This window comes from Oryx dammah, unplaced genomic scaffold (genome assembly GCF_014754425.2).
Source record: "Oryx dammah isolate SB20612 unplaced genomic scaffold, SCBI_Odam_1.1 HiC_scaffold_2, whole genome shotgun sequence".
Lineage (NCBI taxonomy): Eukaryota > Metazoa > Chordata > Mammalia > Artiodactyla > Bovidae > Oryx > Oryx dammah.
In genome coordinates, this window is record NW_024070186.1 from 86,276,254 (window position 1) to 86,294,379 (window position 18,126).

At 38.8% G+C, this 18,126-nt stretch overlaps 2 protein-coding genes across 2 annotated transcripts in view; one reads left to right on the forward strand and one right to left on the reverse strand.

The window, feature by feature from the left end:
* Positions 1–10,431, reverse strand: part of RUBCN (rubicon autophagy regulator) — a 63,512-nt gene extending 53,081 nt beyond the window's left edge. Inside the window, exon 1 of the mRNA XM_040249471.1 lies at positions 9,968–10,431. The gene's annotated coding sequence lies outside the window, so the exon portion shown is untranslated. The remainder of the gene's footprint in view (positions 1–9,967) is intronic.
* Positions 10,432–10,478: 47 nt separating this feature from the next.
* The window catches only part of FYTTD1 (forty-two-three domain containing 1), a 31,504-nt gene continuing 23,856 nt past the window's right edge, over positions 10,479–18,126 (forward strand). The window contains exons 1-2 of the mRNA XM_040249895.1: positions 10,479–10,789; positions 15,178–15,306. Of these exons, the coding sequence (XP_040105829.1) occupies positions 10,684–10,789; positions 15,178–15,306 (235 nt within the window). The 5' untranslated portion in view covers positions 10,479–10,683. The remainder of the gene's footprint in view (positions 10,790–15,177; positions 15,307–18,126) is intronic.

An 18,126-nucleotide genomic window follows, 5' to 3' on the forward strand; every position in this document is an offset into this window, starting at 1 on the left:
ACTATGTTGGAGAGAAGGGATATGAGAAGAGTTTGGGCGTCCCTATAGAGGCCAAGCAGGTAATGCCTGTGAGTGAAGTGAGCCAGTTGTAGGAGAACGGCTGAAACTGAACTGGACTGTCCATACTTCCTCCAAGAAGGAAAGTCTCAGCTATGGTTGAATGTTTGAAAATATTCTGAGTTTCTAGTAAAACTGGAATCTGCCTTTTAAGTAAAATTTCCAATTTTTAAAATATTGGCCACATTTTTTTTTAAAGTGTGAAAGTTGTTTGTTAGTCGGCTAAGTCATATCTTATTCTTGTGACCCCATGGACTATATAGCCTGCAAGGGTCCTCTGTTCATGGGATTTCTCAGGAAAGAATACCAGAGTGGGTTGCCATTTTGTTCTGCGGGGGATCTCTTCCAACCCAAGGATGGAACCTGGGCCTTCAGCGTTGCAGGTGGAGTCTTTACCTCTTTGCCACCAAGGAGGCCAATGTAAATAATACACAAGCCAAGAAAAAAAAAGCCCATAGGATAAATGTACCCTTTGTGTTACTAGTTTGCAAATCCAGGCCTAAACTTGGGCAGTAGCTATGGCAAACAAGGAGGCTGGGATTAGAGGCGTGGAAAGGCAACAGAATCACCACTACTCTGCTAGAGAGGGATCTAATTTAACTACATAAAGACTAGTTGCTCTATTAAAAATCATACATGACTTTTAGGAATTTTCAAACTTGAGAAAAATTTTGTGATTAAAAGGGGAAGAGAATTTTAATGCAAAATGTGCTTTCCAACTTCCATTTATATAAAAAATACTATTTGTTCAAACTTTCCCATATCTTCCTAATAAAGGGTTATACTTTTTAAGAAAGGGGCAGTGTTAGTCACTGGGGTTTCAGAACCTTCTATTTCTACAAATGTATGCACTTCATTTCTTGGCATATGATATAATCCCAAATTAATGCCACATGATTTTAACATATATTTACATGAAAGTCAGCTTTATCAAGAAATTCTAGAGCTAAAATTGTGGTAAAAGTTCTAGAAAATAGGAATTTCCTCATATGTCCCCCACTGGGTTTACACTTTTTTTTTTGGTCCACACGGAGCAACTCGCAGGAACCAGGGGTTGAACCTGGGCACCTTGCAGTGATAGTGATAGCGGGAGTCCCAACCACTGGGCCACCGGGGAATTCCCTACACTTATGTTCTTTAAAGCAGTCAGTTAATAAACGTGACACCCTCTAGCCATGTGCCCACTCCCCAATCCCTTCCTCTTGCTTTCCCTCACCCCAGGTAGCCATATTCTGAATTCCTTGTTTATAATTCCATGGCTTCTCTTTTTAAATAGTTTCCTTGAATCTATCCATAACATTTTTGTGTTCTAACTTTATAAAAATGATATTAAGCTGTATTTATTCTTTGAGGGCTTTTTCTGCTTAATATTACACTGATAAGATTTGTTTATAATGTGTGTCACTATAGCTCATTGATTTTGACTGCAATATCATAGTTCATTGTGTGAATGCACTGGTTTATTCACATTTTCTTCCACTGATAGGCATTTGGATTGTTTCCAAGTTTTTGCTATTGTAAACAGTGCTGCTATGAATATTATTTTACATGTCACCTCTTATACATAAGCAAGGGTTTCTCTTGGGTACATACCTAGAAGTGAAATTGCCAGGTCATAGAGTTATTGTATGTTCTAGCTTTTGTTTTAAGTGATAGGATTGTAGGTATACAATTTCAAAAATATCTAATTAGTTATGAAGCCATAACTAATTATAATAAATTATTTAAAATAATTAACTAACCAAATGAAAATGGGCCATGCATGGAAAATGATGAGAGTATACCATGAACCAAGGATTATGATTAACAAAATTTTATGCATCGCATCTGAGACCCAAATACAAAAAGTCAAATATGCAAGAATATCTAGCATTAGAATTCAGTAACTGTCACATAAACGTAATGGCCTTATTTCCTGGAGAAGGGAATGGCAACCCACTCCAGTATTCTTGCCTGGAGAGTCCCACGGACAGAGGAGCCTGGCGGACTACCGTTCATGGGGTCACAAAGATTAGGACACAACTGAGCAACTAACACCTTACTTAGCAACTGCTTGCTGGATTAATATTTTAAAGTTCAAAAAATCTGAAGAACTATATTGATCCTGATTAATCTGTTTTAAAGATTCAGTTCAGTTCAGTTGCTCAGTCGTGTCTGACTCTGCGACCCCATGAATCGCAGCACGCCAGGCCTCCCTGTCCATCACCAACTCCCGGAGTTTACTCAGACTCATGTCCATCGAGTCAGTGATGCCATCCAGCCATCTCATCCTCTGTCGTCCCCTTCTCCTCCTGCCCCCAATCCCTCCCAGCATCAGAGTCTTTTCCAATGAGTCAACTCTTCGCATGAGGTGGCCAAAGTACTGGAGTTTTAGCGTTAGCATCATTCCTTCCAAAGAAATCCCAGGGCCGATCTTCAGAATGGACTGGTTGGATCTCCTTGCAGTCCAAGGGACTCTCAAGAGTCTTCTCCAACACCACAGTTCAAAAGCATCAATTCTTCGGCGCTCAGCCTTCTTCACAGTCCAACTCTCACATCCATACATGACCACAGGAAAAACCATAGCCTTGACTAGATGGACCTTAGTCAGCAAAGTAATGTCTCTGCTTTTGAATATACGATCTAGGTTGGTCATAACTTTTCTTCCAAGGAGTAAGTGTCTTTTAATTTCCTAGCTGCAATCACCATCTGCAGTGATTCTGGAGCCCAGAAAAATAAAGTCTGACACTGTTTCCACTGTTTCCCCATCTATTTCCCATGAAGTGATGGGACCGGATGCCATGATCTTCGTTTTCTGAATGTTGAGCTTTAAGCCAACTTTTTCACTCTCCTCTTTCACTTTCATCAAGAGGCTTTTTAGTTCCTCTTCACTTTCTGCCATAAGGGTGGTGTCATCTGCGTATCTGAAGTGATCGATATGTCTCCTGACAGTCTTGATTCCAGCTTGTGCTTCTTCCAGCCCAGGGTTTCTCATGATGTAGTCTGCATAGAAGTTAAATAAGCAGGGTGACAATATACAGCCTTGACGTACTCCTTTTCCTATTTGGAACTAGTCTGTTGTTCCATGTCCAGTTCTAACTGTTGCTTCCTGACCTGCATATAGGTTTCTCAAGAGGCAGGTCAGGTGGTCTGGTATTCCCATCTCTTTCAGAATTTTCCACAGTTTATTGTGATCCACACAGTCAAAGGCTTTGGCATAGTCAGTAAAGCAGAAATAGATGTTTTTCTGGAACTCTCTTGCTTTTTCCATGATCCAGCGGATGTTGGCAATTTGATCTCTGGTTCCTCTGCCTTTTCTAAAACCAGCTTGAACATCAGGGAGTTCACGGTTCACGTACTGCTGAAGCCTGGCTTGGAGAATTTTGAGCATTACTTTACTAGCATGTGAGATGAGTGCAATTGTGCGGTAGTTTGAGCATTCTTTGGCATTGCCTTTCTTTGGAATTGGAATGAAAACTGACCTTTTCCAGTCCTGTGGCCACTGCTGAGTTTTCCAAATTTGCTGGCATATTGAGTGCAGCACTTTCACAGCATCATCTTTCAGGATTTGAAACAGCTCAACTGGAATTCCATCACCTCCACTAGCTTTGTTCGTAGTGATGCTTTCTAAGGCCCACTTGACTCACATTCCAGGATGTCTGGCTCTCGATTAGCGATCACACCATCATGATTATCTGGGTTGTGAAGATCTTTTTTGTACAGTTCTTCTGTGTATTCTTGCCACCTCTTCTTAATATCTTCTGCTTCTGTTAGGTCCATACCATTTCTGTCCTTTATCTAGCCCATCTTTGCATGAAATTACTAGGATGCAATTTTTATACAAGTGGTAGTTGGCCTTAGAGTACCATTTATTGTTGTTTAGTCACTAAATTGTGTCCAACTCTTTTGCACTCCCATAGACTATATAGCCTGCCAGGCTTGTCCGTAGGAAGTCCCAGGCAGAAATACCGGAGTTAGTTGCCATTTCCTTCGCCAGGGGATCTTCCTGACCCAAGGACTGAACACATGTCTCCACTGGCAGAAAGCAAAATTCACTCAAGAATCATTTATTCAAATAACAGGTCTTAAAGCTTATTACAGTTAATTATTTGCCAAAAATTTGGTTTTAAGAAACAGTCTGCTTGAATATATTCAACAAATATCAAAGTCATGAATATTTTATTTTTATTGTATTCACTAAAATTATTCTTAGCATTTTTTTAAAATATTCAAAATTTAAAAGCTAAGGGATGTTGTCTACTTGCCAAGTCTAAAGCAATTTGAGCATCAAAATGAGTTAATTCATGATATGTATACATATATACATTCTTTTCAAAGGTAAGCACAACCCTTACACTCTGCCCCACTTTCCTTTTCAAAAGAGTTACTGAACATGAGATGAGTCTGTGAACTTCTATGGAAACTTTTATGTATATATAAGTAAGTATGCAAATAGATAAATAAATAGAAAAAGGAAGGAAGAAAGGGAGGTAAAAGCTCTTTTCACCATTAAATGTCAACTTATGAATGTAGAGGAATGACTGAGTGAGAACATTACTATTTTGTAGCCACCATCATAATAATTGATTCAGGCAAGAATCATCGATGGATGCTAAAGCTGTTAGTAAAATTTGTTCTGAAACAGACTATTTACACAGTCTCAAACCATCTCCTCAAAGATTACTTATTCATTGTATATAGGGGAAAAAGAGTATCTTCACAATGAAGAAATGTGGCAGATATCACCTTAACCAAGTAACCAAAGATCACCAATAAGATAAAATAACGTCATGTCTCCTGATGTTAAGTACTGAGAAGGACCCAACATCATTTATGTATTAATAGTATTTCTTACAAAAGTGAATAACCAAATCTAATCATACAGTGGCAATAAGAAAACGAAACTGAAGGAAAATCTTTGCACTGATTGCCCTCAACCTTCAAAAACATAAATATCATAAAAGACTAAGAAAGGCTGACAAACTTTTTCTGATGGAAGGAGATAGAAGATAGAATTATCCTTGTTATAAAGGATAGTTATTTATTAGGATAATTGGCAAAATTTAGAATATAGACTATAGTCAGAGAATAGAATTGCATCAGTGTTAAATTTCCTGAATTTGATCATTTTGGCATGGTTTTATAAAAGAATATCCTTAGATATACATTCTATAGAGTCATGTTGTTTGCAGCTTACTGAGATTGTCCAGCAGTATGCGAAGCCTAGAGTCCTGGCTATCCAGAGCTTTCTTAGACTACCAATTTATCTATTGAGAAGAAATATTTTTTAAAATAAACAATCTGTAAGTAACTAGGGGGGAATTGTGTGATTTATGTAAATTTGTGTAGCTTTAGAAAGTTCCACAATTAGTCATTCAGTGAACTGACCTAGAAACTTTGGTTGAAAGAAGCCCTGTCCTGCCCGGAGAAGACAAGGCCTAATAAGGAGAAGGCTAGAGCTCCAACCCCCGAGTGCAGGAAGAATTCCCCTTCAAGTTCCCCTATCTATCCAAGCGGTTACCTAGTCAGAGAAAACCGATGACCAGGGAACTGGAGACTAGTGATTTCTCCAGCCACGCCTGCTATCCTGCCTGCCATGTTCTCGGCTGTGACACTGTACTGTGTAGCAGAGTGTCTTGCCCAGAGTAGGGACTCAAATTCTGAATAAATGAATGAATGAATCCTGAGATTAAAAGGCAGAAGACTAGAACAGGTAGAAACACTTAGAACAAAAGAAAAGGGCAATACAAAAGAGAAAAAGGAAGCTGTGCCAAGATGGCAAAGAAAAGGTACCGCAGCAGAAAAGAGAAGGAAAACCATACTGCACATACAAGAGCTTAAGGGAGTTGTGTGCACGCTAAATTGCTTCATCATGTCTGACTCTTTGCGACCGTAACTTGTGGACTGTAACTTGTCAGGCTCCTCTGTCCATGGGATTCTCTAGGCAAAATACTGGAGTGGTTGCCATGCCCTCCTCCAGGGGATCTTCCCCCACTCAGGGATCAAACCCATGTCTCTTGTGTCTCCTGCATTGGCAGGCAGGTTCTTTACCACTAGCGCCACCTGGGAAGCCCCAAGGAGTTAGGTATAATAATAATAGTCATACCTAACTGATACATACTTAATACTATATCTACATAGAATACAAACTGTATCTATTAATAGTTCCTTTATTCCAGTATAATACAAATTACATCAATATATGAATTCTAAAGAGAAGGAAATGGCAACCCACTCCAGTATTCTTGCCTGGAGAATCTTGTGGATAGAGGAGCCTGGAGGGCTGCTGTCCATAGGGTGGCACAAAGTCGGACACAACTGAAGCGACTTAGCATGTATGTATGCATTGGAGAAGGAAATGGCAACCCACTCCAGTATCTTTGCCTGGAGAATCCCAGGGACAGAGGAGCCTGGTAGGCTGCCGTCTATGAGGTCACACAGAGTTGGACATGACTGAAGCAACTTAGCAGCAGCAGCAGCAGCAGCAGCATGAATTCTAAAAATACTCTTCTGAAAAGCAAGAGTGGATGCCAAAATCAAAGACAGTACAAGAAAAGGAAACACATCAATATCACTCATAAAAAAAGAAACAATATCCTTGACAAAATATTAGCAAACTAAACCTAACAATATACAAAAAGGATAATACAGGGACTTCCCTGATATGAAGTCGTGGCTCAGACGGTAAAGCATCTGCCTGCAATGCAGGAAACCTGGATTCGATTCCCTGGGTAGGGAAGATCCTCTGGAGCAGGAAATGGCAACCCACTCCAGTATTCTTGCCTGGAAAATCCCATGTATGGAGGATCGTGGTAGGCTACAATTCATGGGGTTGAAAAGAGTCAGACACAACTGAGCAACTTCACTTTCACTTTCCTGGTAGTCCAGTGGTTAAGAAGCTGCCTGCCAAGGCAGGGGACATAGGTTCAATCTCTGGTCTGAGATCCCACGTGCTGTGGACCGACTAACCCCAAGCACCACAACTATTGAGCCCCACACCTACAGCCTGTGTTCCACAAGAAGAGAAGCCGCCACAATGAGAAGCCAGTGCCCCGCCACTAAGAGTAGCCTCCACCTGCAGCAACTAGAGAAAGCCCGCATGCAGCACTGAAGACTCAGTGTAGCCAAATAAAGATTTTTTTTTTAAAAAAGGATAATACACCATGACCATGTAGGTTTATCCTAGAAATTCAAGGGTGGTTTAACATTTGAAAAGCAGCCAATATAATTTATCATATTAATAAACTTAGAAAAACCATTTGGTCATCTCAGATGCAGAAAAAGCACTAGATAAAATTCACCATTCACTCATAACTAAAACTCTCAGCAAACCAGGAGTAGAAGGGAATTTCCTCAACCTGATAAAGGGCATCAACAACAACAACAAAAATCTAACATCATACTTAATGGTGAAAGACTGAATGCTTTCTCCTTGGTGTTGGGAACGAGTCAAAGATATCCACTTTCTCCATTGTTATTTAACATGGTACTAGAGTCCCCAGTCAGTGTAATAATGCAAGAAAGATAATAAAAAGCATACAGATTGGAAACAATTATGCCAAGTGAACAATCCAGATATAAAAAAGAGTTTATACTGTGTGATTCCACTTATATACAATTCCAAAACTGCAAATTAATCTTTAGTAACAGAAAACATATCAGTGATTGCTTAGGTAGAGGTTGAGGGGAGGGATTACAAAGAAGCACAGGAAATCTTTGGGAGATGATAGATAAATTTATTATCCTGATTATGGTGGTATTTTCACAGGTATATATTTCACACGTCTACAAACTGAACACTTTAAATATGTCTTTTATTGTCTGTCAGTTATACCTCAATAAAGCTGAAAAAAGGAGGGGACTTAAAATATATATCAAACTAATAAAACTGAGTTAAATATATGAGTTGTGCTTACCTTTGAAGAGAATATTGATCTCTATGCACATTGTGAAAAGAGAGCTAGCACATGTTAATAGGTATGGTGGTGTTAAGGTTGCCAGATTAGCAAATAAAAATATAATACTCCTTGTTAAATTTTAATTTCAGATAAACAACAAATAATTGCTTAGTATAAATATATCCTAAATAGTACTGCAATATTCTGTGGTTTAAAAAAGTTGTTGTTTATCTGAAACCTGGGACAAAACTTATACTAAATAATTATTCATTTTTTACCTGAAAATCAGATTTAACTGGTTATATATTTTGTCTGGCAATCCTAGACATTGTCTTATCTACACTGTATGAAATTAAGCCTCCAAAAGGGGCAGCTGCTTGAATTCTGTTTATTTTGACTTAGGTCTGAAGACTTAACTGCTCAACTGAAGACAAACGCTCTCTGCTCAGTGTCCAGCACATGCTCAGAAAATGTTTTTTTCTTTGCAAGCTACATGAAGATAGGGACAACATCTATCTTGCTCAGCATTTTACCCTCAGGGCCTATTATAATGCCACTGCTCAATGAATATATGATTAAATGAACATCTGCCTCTTGTGCTCCAACAAATTGCAGGGTTGACCTTTTATCTCCAGCCCTGTAACTGGCTGGTCAACTTCTTGGACACGCACCGGTTTTGATTTCTTGGCTTTTCTTCCTCTTTACTGTTGCTGTGTATGTCTCAGGTTGCTCTTTTGTTTTGTGTGGCTTTGTGTGTGGCTGATCTACCCTTAACTTCAATGCCTCTTGTTTCCTTGTTTTTCCCTTTGGAATCAGGGTGATTGCTCTGAGACTCTGAAACCCTCAGCCCTTGGAGAAACACAACAGCTAGAATTGCTTCATCAAACCCCGAGCATGTTCCCTTTAGAACTAAAGAGATTTGGTATGGGGCTTCAGTTTGGAGGAGAAGACCAGGATAAAAGGGAATCTTTATAAATTGGTGTGGGAAGAATTTTACACATTTGGGATTTTTATTATCTGTCCTGTATTGCCTGAAATACAAAATGTATCCATACTCTAAATACATTAATTTTCTTCCATAAAATTAAGAACTCAATCCAGTGTTTCTCCCTGTAGTTTGCTCCTACCAATAAGCAGTGATTGCAGAAGTTATTTCTAGTGAGAGAAGGATAATATGTAGAAAAATGTCTTGTGTTTAGAATATTTTAGAACTGTAAGGAATCTTAGAGATAATAAAGATTAACATATATTAAGTATAACTACTTCTTGTTTTGAAGATGATTATGAAGCCCAGACACTCTCCCAGGTTCACAAGGTGAATGACTGAAGTGAGTGAAAACATTCAATAAAACCTAGGTCTCTCTTGTACTTCTCTACAATACAGTTGCCTAGTTCTTAGCAGTTGGGAAAGAGGTGGTAGCTGCAGAGTGGAACAGTAGTAAAATCAAGCACATTGTGCTAGGAGCATACATGTTATTCTCCTTGACATGCTGAATATTGTTCTCCGATCTTTTTGAGTCCAAACCCTCCTCCACCATTTAAGTTTCTCGTATCCCTTCATAGGTGTGCCTTCCACCTGACTCACTCTACTCTTATGGTTTTATTTTTTGTCTTGGGAAAAAAATAAGTACAGGCTATTGTGGGTTTGAGACACTTTAGATCGCTGGTTGGTTTCTATGCAAAGAGAAATTTTAGGAAGTGCAGAGGGGGAAGGTGGCAAAGATTTCTAAATGAACAGAATACCTGTCCCTGATTTTTTTCTTACATGCAAATGTGTTATATAGTTTAAGCTGCTATGAGGATGATATAACTTAAATGCTTCCACACAAGCGCAGTTACTTTGGAGGAGGAGAAGGAGGTAAGAAGAGAGGGAATATCACGTTTTGTAAATAGGAAAAAAAAGTTCTTATGCAGTTCATCAAATATTAAGAAGTTTTCCCATAGGGATGATTAGAAAGAAATCGAATCCCCCTATCAATTTCCAACGCAAGTGAATTAGAGAAAAATGCAGCCAAATAAGCAGAGGTACTTACCCCTCTTCCAAGGGAAGGTGAGGTTTTAAGGTAGCTAGTACCGTGCAAAATGTTTTGAGTGTGCCGGCTGAGAAGTGGTACAGAGACGGGGAACGTTAGCATTTACTTTTATTAGTACGGTGACGCAAGGATTATCAGTGCGGGCTTTGCTTTGCGTCCAGACGTGGCGATTCCGCATGCTGCAGGTGGAGGAGCTGACCAGGGAGAGGGGAGCTGAGGCGCAGTTCTGCAATCCACGCTCGCGGGGTCGGCCCTGCCTCTGAGGCTGCATTGCAGTGGGCTGTGAAAGGTTCGTGTATACCAAACCTTCCGGGGCCTTTCTGTAGCAGAGGGGACTCGAAGGGCACGGAGGAACATGATCTCATTTAAGGCATGTGATTCTGAGGTGTTCACGGTCCAGCATAATTCCGGCCGAAAGGCGAACTGCTAAAACGGCGGCTCTCACTAGCAGCCAGAGCGGCGGGTGCAATGTTTTCTCCTGTCCAGCAAGGGGCGCTAGGACTCAGTCCCTGAAAGGGGGTGGGGCCACTCTCGCAGGCCGCTCGTCTCTATGGTCCCCACCTCCCCCCGCCGTCAGACGCGCTCTGGGGGGCGCGGACTCCGTCAGCACGCGTGCGCGCTCTCGCGGTGCGGATAGTCTGCGTGCGTGAGTGGGAGGTGGCAGGCCTCAGCCTCTGGCCTTCTCGTCTGACTGTTCCAGCTCGACGTCTCCAGCCATGAACCGGTTTAGTACCCGGTTAATGGGAGCCACCGCAACCCCGCCGCCTGCGCCGCCGAAAGCCCGCAGCAATGAAAACCTGGACAAAATTGATATGTCTTTGGGTGAGGAGCCGAGTCGGACCGAGCTGGAGTGGGAGGAGGTGTGGGTGGAACCAAATACCGTGGTTTGTGGGGGAAGGGGCGGTTGGGTGCAGTTGTCGCTGGAGTTTTCTTGCGGGTGGGCGGAACCAAGCGAGGGCCGGTGGGGACCTGGGGGCGGGGGGTGGAGCGCGCAGGTGTCGGGGTCAAGTCGGAGGGCCTCGGGGATCCCCTCGGCCGGACTGTGTCTGAGGGGGCGGAGGGCGCTTTGGGTCGGGACTTTGGGGGGATCTAGGAGTGCGGACCCTCTTTCCTCTCAGAAGAGCGCCACCACTCGCGGGTGACCCCGGCTCTTTGTGAGGAAAACTCCGCGCGTCTCACCGCAGGCGTGTTCGGTGTGGGCGTTATCGAGGGAGCTAGGGCACGGATCGGACGGAGCCAACCTTTCGAAGGAAAGCTCTTCGAGAGCTGGGCTGGTTCGGTTAAATCGGTGGTTCCAGAGAAGGGCTAGTTGGACGTTTTGCGCGCTTGGGCCTGTGCCTGGCGTCGCACAGAAGCGTCAAGAAGCCCCTAGAGTTGGCCATTTCTGACGGGCAGCAGACGGCAAGGCCACCGCGGGGCGCTTGACAGAAAAGATACTTAGAAAGGACTTCATGGAATGGTGATGTATTAGGCGGTGCCCAGAAAAGCACTTGCTCCTCATCCAGAGTCCTTCAAGTTAGCAAATTAGAACAAAACGGAGCGAAAAGCGAAGGATGGTTTATGTGGATTGATGGGAAGACAAGGAAAGCATAGGACCTAGAAGAGTTGGAGTGGTTTGGTGACAACTAGGTAAAAAGGAAGATGGGCGATTCAGTTAAAAATTCAGACCTAGCACCACGGAGGCACTAGTCTGTTTGTCTTTGTTGGTTTAAAAGTAATGCTCTTTTTATCGGGATTTAGGTTATGACATTAGATATGGTTAGCTCTGCCTGAGGCCTACAGTTTTTTCGGATATTTAAAAAAGTTCTGGGACATACAGAGGGGCTTCCTTGGTACCTCAGCTGGTAAAGAATCCACCTGCAATGCAGGAGACCGCGGTTCGATTCCTGGGTCGGGAAGATCCCCTGGAGAAGGGATAGGCTACCCACCTCAGTATCACTGGGCTTCCTGAGTTTGATCCCTGGGTTGGGAAGATTCCCCTGGAGGAGGGCATGGCAACCCACTCCAGTATTCTTGCCTGGAGAATCCTCATGGACAGAGGAGCTTGGCGGGATACTGTCCATGGGGTCGCAAAGAGTTGGACACAACTGAGCAACTGACTAATAAGCACAGCACAGGGCATACAGAAATGTAACTTTTCCAAGGACGATATTTTTCATTTTTGTTGGTTTTTTTTTTTTGCAAGATTTTTAGTCGTTAAGTCAAGAACTCTTGCTTTCTGTTGTTGCCATAAGTTAGAACCCAAGACATGAATTAAGCAGATCATCAGAAAATCTTAGTCTTGCCTTATTGCTAATCAGCAGTGACCTTTAAAGACATGAGGCATCTTTTGAACTAAGGCCAAGAAAAAGTATCGTAAATATTTATTCAGTGCTTACTGCCTGCCAGGCACAGGACTAAGCGTTTTTATATGTGTTAAATTATCCCAGTGATAACCCTATAAGGTATATAACTCCTTGATAAAGAGCATGGAATCTGGAATCCCAAACTGTCTCAGTTCAAATCCTGTCTCTGCCGCTTATTAACCATTTGATCTTGGGCAAATTGCTTCTTAGTGCCTCATCTGTAAAAAGCAGTGGCCCCCCTCAGGGTTGCTATAAGTGTTAAAAGAGTCAATAGGCATGGATAAACTGCTCAGAACAGTACCTGGTACACCGTAAGCATCATATTTACAAACACACACACACTGTATAAGCCATTGTTATTTCTGTTTTTACAAAACCTGAGGCATAGAGAAATTAAGTAACTTGCCCAAGTTGTACAGCAAGTTAATGATGGAATCAGTATTTCAGAGCACCATGCTGTAGATGTAGAAAGTGTTAAACGTGTGTTTTCATAACCAATACATTTCTTAAGTTTCTAAGTTTTTTTGTATGCATTTTCTTTTGGTAATTGGGGTGTTCAAGTGAAGAAAACTGAGGGATAATTCTCTTTGAAGGTAGAGATGAAGTGCATTGGATAGCTAAACTAAAACTTGGTCTCTCTTTTCCCTTAAGAACATACAGCATTCTGTCAGGTGCCTTTTTTTTAAGTGAATTTCATGTAGATGTGATGAAGAGACAGATATTTTAAGTAATTATTATGTTTTGTGAATATCCCACTTTATCCCTGATAAAATGAATATCCCATTTTATCAGGCTTTCATAGGTTTTAGAATTTAATTTTTTGTTTTATTTCTAACTGTGGGTCTGTCAGGTTTATGTGACTATTCATATAGAATTATCTACCAAGGTTATCAATAGCTGACCTCATTGTGACTCAGTTTCTTAATTTGAAAATGGGGATTAAAATAGTTACTTCATGGAATTATTGTGAGAATTGAATGAATACATGCTTTAAGAACCATCTTATTAGTACTCAGTTACTATCTCTCCTTGATTAGGAGAAAGCCATTTTCTTCTTTAGATTGAAAGAATCTTCTGTGTCATTGTAGCTCCATTTAACTTGAGGATTTAGATAATAAAATGCTTAAATATAAAACAATTTTATATTTGATATGCTTTGCTACTTTTAATTTTTAGTTTATACTCTATAATGCCCTATTTTTAAATCAACCTAGTTAGGCAGATTTATACTCTACCGTTTCTTGTTTTATGGTTCCCAGACCAAATTAATTTTGGAGGGGGGATACTCTCATGACTCTGAGATTTCAGACTTCTGGTGAAGAATAAATAGCAAGGAATAAATTCCTTGTTAAAGGAACGTAGTGCTTCGAAAGTAGTGGCTTTCTAACTATATTTTCTTTCTGCTTACTGAGAATTTAACATGGTCATGCCTCTGAGATTTGTGAAATCTTTGTATTTTATAAAAACTGTTTTTGAGTGCCTTTAATTTTGATGAATTTTTTTGTACCTGAAAGATTTATCTCTTCTTGAAGAGATTTGAATTATTTTATATGACTATTTGTTTGAATGTAATTTAAAGTCTTAAACTTGAAAGATGGGTGAGATAGAGCAGTGCTATATGAGAAAAGATCCCTATGTATCTTTCTTTGACTTTAGAAAAGACTGTGGTTATATTGATACAGTTGTTAAATTATTTGTATTTAGAGCAGTTTGGAAAAAAATAACTGAGGTTTGTTATTTTCATTAATTTTATTTAGAAGTGTTGATAGTGTTCAGTTTATTTGGTTTATTTGCTGTAGTTTCAATTCAGAATTGGAGTTGGAACTTCAGACAAATTGTTTGAATATTTTTAAATGCGTATTTTTTTGTCTGCTAATAATCTCCTTTAAACATATGTAAATAGGATCTGGAGTACATTTAGTTTCCTGATCTTCATATTGTTCTTTTGTGATATTAGAGCAGTGTGTTGTTTGTGAATTACCTTGGAACAGTTTGAAAGTGTTTTTGGAGATAATGAGACTTAGAACAGTGCAGAGGGAATTCCCTAGAGGTTCAGTGGTTAGGACTCCAAGCTTCCACTTGGGGCACAGTTTCCATCCCTGGTCCAGGAATTAGATCCCACAATCCCATGTGCCCCTTGGCATGACCAAAAAAAAAAAAGAGATAACTGTGTAGAAAGAAAAATAAGGTAACCCTGAATTGCTGTGCTAAACAAGCAGAGAACCAGTAGTGTTTTCTTTTTGTACTGTACCTTTATTATGGTACTTGTTTACTTATGTGTCTTTTGTGTTCATTATTTACATGTCGGTTTCCTTCACTAATTTTAAATTTATTGAGAGTAGTCATATTTTACTTTTGTTTCTATTGTGGCACAGCCTGCCACATATATTCATCACACCATAATTTATACTCAATAAAGATTTGCTAACTTGAGATGAACTTAGAAATTTAGTTTATGAATGATTTATTATTTGACTGCCAATGGTTTTATTGAAAGGTGGTCATCTTTAAAACTGGAGACTTCTGTGTTTATAGAATATAAATACAGATAATTTTTGTAAACAGGTTTTGCTTATTTACATATATTAGGAAAAGAAATACTATGAATAATAGAAATTTTCATTAATTACTAGCTCTGTTTTGGTCTTTTGACTTCAGCTTTTCCTATGAAACTTTTCTTCACTGCTCCAAATATATTGGCTGATTTGAGCTTTTATGTTCTTAGCATTATTATCCTTTTAAGGAAGTGCTTCCAAAGTAGAAAAGAAGTTAGGGACATAGGAAATCTGTCAACTAGAAAATGAGACTGAGTAATTGAGTCATTAAGTTAAAATGAAAATAATCATCACATTTTGTCTATCACAGATGATATCATCAAATTGAATCGAAAGGAAGGAAAGAAGCAGAATTTCCCGAGATTAAATAGAAGACTTCAGCAAAGTGGTGCCAGGCAATTCAGGATGAGAGTAAGATGGGGTATTCAACAAAATTCTGGTAAGTTTTGCAAGTAAGCTTTAATAAAATGCCAATTATTTATGGGTTCATAGTATACTATCTTTGATACATATTTAAAACATGGAGGGAATATATCAGTGATTTATGTTTTTCCTTCTCTCAGGGTTTTGTTTAATCTTACAATCTGGTAGCAGTTCAGGTTTCCTTAAATAGGTGATTAACCGTGTGTTCTAAAAACATTAAGTCATTTTAAAGTAACCTCAGTATATAAAGTCTTTGTTATTTTTAGGGATAAAGATTTGTAAAGGATCTTACATACCATAAAGTCTCAGTCTCCTTTGTGGTTAGATGTTAGTCTGTCTGATGGATGACTGTTTAGCTTAAATACATTCAGTGGGAGAACATACCACCTCACAATATAAATTATTCCATTATTGGAGACACACTGTTTACTAGAAAATTCTCTTAATTTGAATTAAATCATGCCTTCCTGTTAATTCTATAGAGTTATAGGAAACAAATTACCTTTCTTATATGAAAACCTTTTAAATACATGGAGACTGCTATTTTGCATAGAAAATTATTTTTATGTTACTTATCTTATGCAGGATCTTTAAGATTTGTTAAATTCTCCGAAGGTAAGACAGAATTGAATGCTTTAGATGTGGTCTATTATTTTGGAACGCTACATATACAGTTATTTTTAGTAATCTAGAAGCTTATTTATTTATAACATCTTGTTCTAAAATGGACTTAAGGCAGTAAGGGAATACTATTAATTATATGTGACTCATTAACTTTTTTAGCAATTACATCAGCATTTTAGAATAAACATTTGTTCAGACTTTTAAAACTCAAGATCTTTTTTACACATGTGAAAAAAGTTTGGTAAATTAATTTCTAAGTTGATTTTTGTCCTATATGTTAAAAAAAATAACAAGTAATCTCCAATAGATGGAACATAATTAATCCTACGTTTAATAGCTGATATGCCAACATATCCTCAACATATACCTGTAACTAAAATTAGACTGTACAGAAAAATTCTTCCCTAATAATTTTCTTAGATAGCTGGACTCAGTAAATCTTGTGACAGGTATTTAGCTATAGAAAATTAATATTTAATTCCAGTGATTTATATTTTGAGGTTTCTTTATAAATGTTACTCAACATACCATATTTAAGTATGATTTATATTAAAATAATTTTAGAGTTCATAGAAGCCAGAAATACATTTGTTTATGTTAATCATTTGTTAAATACCTGATAAATGCTCTGAACTGACCAGCTTGTTTGGGTTTGTAAAGACACAGTCTTTTACTTCAAGGAACTTCTGGTGACAGATAAGGTGAAAAACACTTGAGTTGAGAAATATCATAAGAGAAATTCTGATAGTACTATAGGATTTTAGATAGGCATTTTGTGCTAAGATAATCGGTGGTGATTTAGTCAATAAGGTGAAATAGGATCTCCTTCATGAAGGATCAGAAAAGCTTTCCTTTTACAGAGATTATGATCTCAGCATTGAGCTAAAGATCTGCAAGTGCCTTAGGATCTTTTAAGATTGAATTTGTGCTTGTATGTTCTCCACTTCCATGTGACAGGGCCTAAAATAGAACAGCTGCTCCTGTCACTGAATGTTCAGAGAGATATGGGATTTTCTTAAGCTCTGATTGGTTTGGATAAGTTCAGATTTCCACATTGTAATGTCAGTGAGAATGTTAGGTTGAGGTAACAGAATAAGCAGAGAGCCCTTAGCAAATAATCATTTATTTTTGATGACTGAACACATAAGAGAATAAAGTTTTCACAATTCTATTCCTGAAATGTAATTTAGTCACTCAATGCATATTTGTACAAACAACCTAAATGTTCTTCAGGGATGGAATACTATACAACAGCGATTATCAAAGTGTTGTCCAGAGATCCTAGGGAATCCCCAGGACTCAAGGGGTGTAAACAGTCAAAGTTATTTCTATAATAATAGTAAGACATTAATTGTTTTCAGTCTTATTCTCTCATGAATGTACAGTGGACTTTTCCAAAATCTACACAGCATATGATGAAACAGATTGGATGCAGAAACAGAAAATTTCCTATTAAGCCACACAGTAAAAAGATTTGCAAAAATGCAAATCAGTGCTTTTCTTCTTATTAAATATTTTCGTTTAGGAAAATAATAGTTGTTTTTCATTAAAAAATGTTTTTTGCCCTTCATTTAGTGAACTTTAAAATAGCATCGTTATTAAATGTTTTAGTTTTCATTTGTAGTATGGCTTCTTGTTATTTTTAGTCCCTAAGAGTTTTGCAACTCCATGGACTGTATCCCACCAAGCTCCTCTGTCCATGGGAGTTCCCAGGCGAGAATACTAGAGCCATTTGCCATTTTCTTTTCCAGGCTATCTTCCAGACCCACAGATGAGCCCTCATCCGGATTCTTAACCACTGAGCCAACAGCATACCACCCTTATAGTATGCTAAATATCAGTGAACATAAACTCATGAAAAGAAAAGCTCTTTGGGGTCCTCAATAATTTTTTAAGAGTATGAAGAGGTCCTGAGACCAAAAAGGTTGAGAATGCTGTCTCTTTTAGATGTAGAAGAGGCAGGGAAAAGTTTGTGTGCTGATTTGAAAAGGAGCCAGTAATACGATTGTATACACTTTGTGATACGATATTTTCTAGAAAATCCCTCAAATCTTCATGTAAGTGATCTGACTGCAGAAATTAAGCAACTGGATGTGTCTGTGAAAGAAATTCATGAAGGAATTGGGCTGTAGATTGAAAAGAAAGATGAAAATTCCTATGCCTAGTTTTAGTTCTCAACATTAGTTGAACCTGTGGAGCTTTATAAATTAGA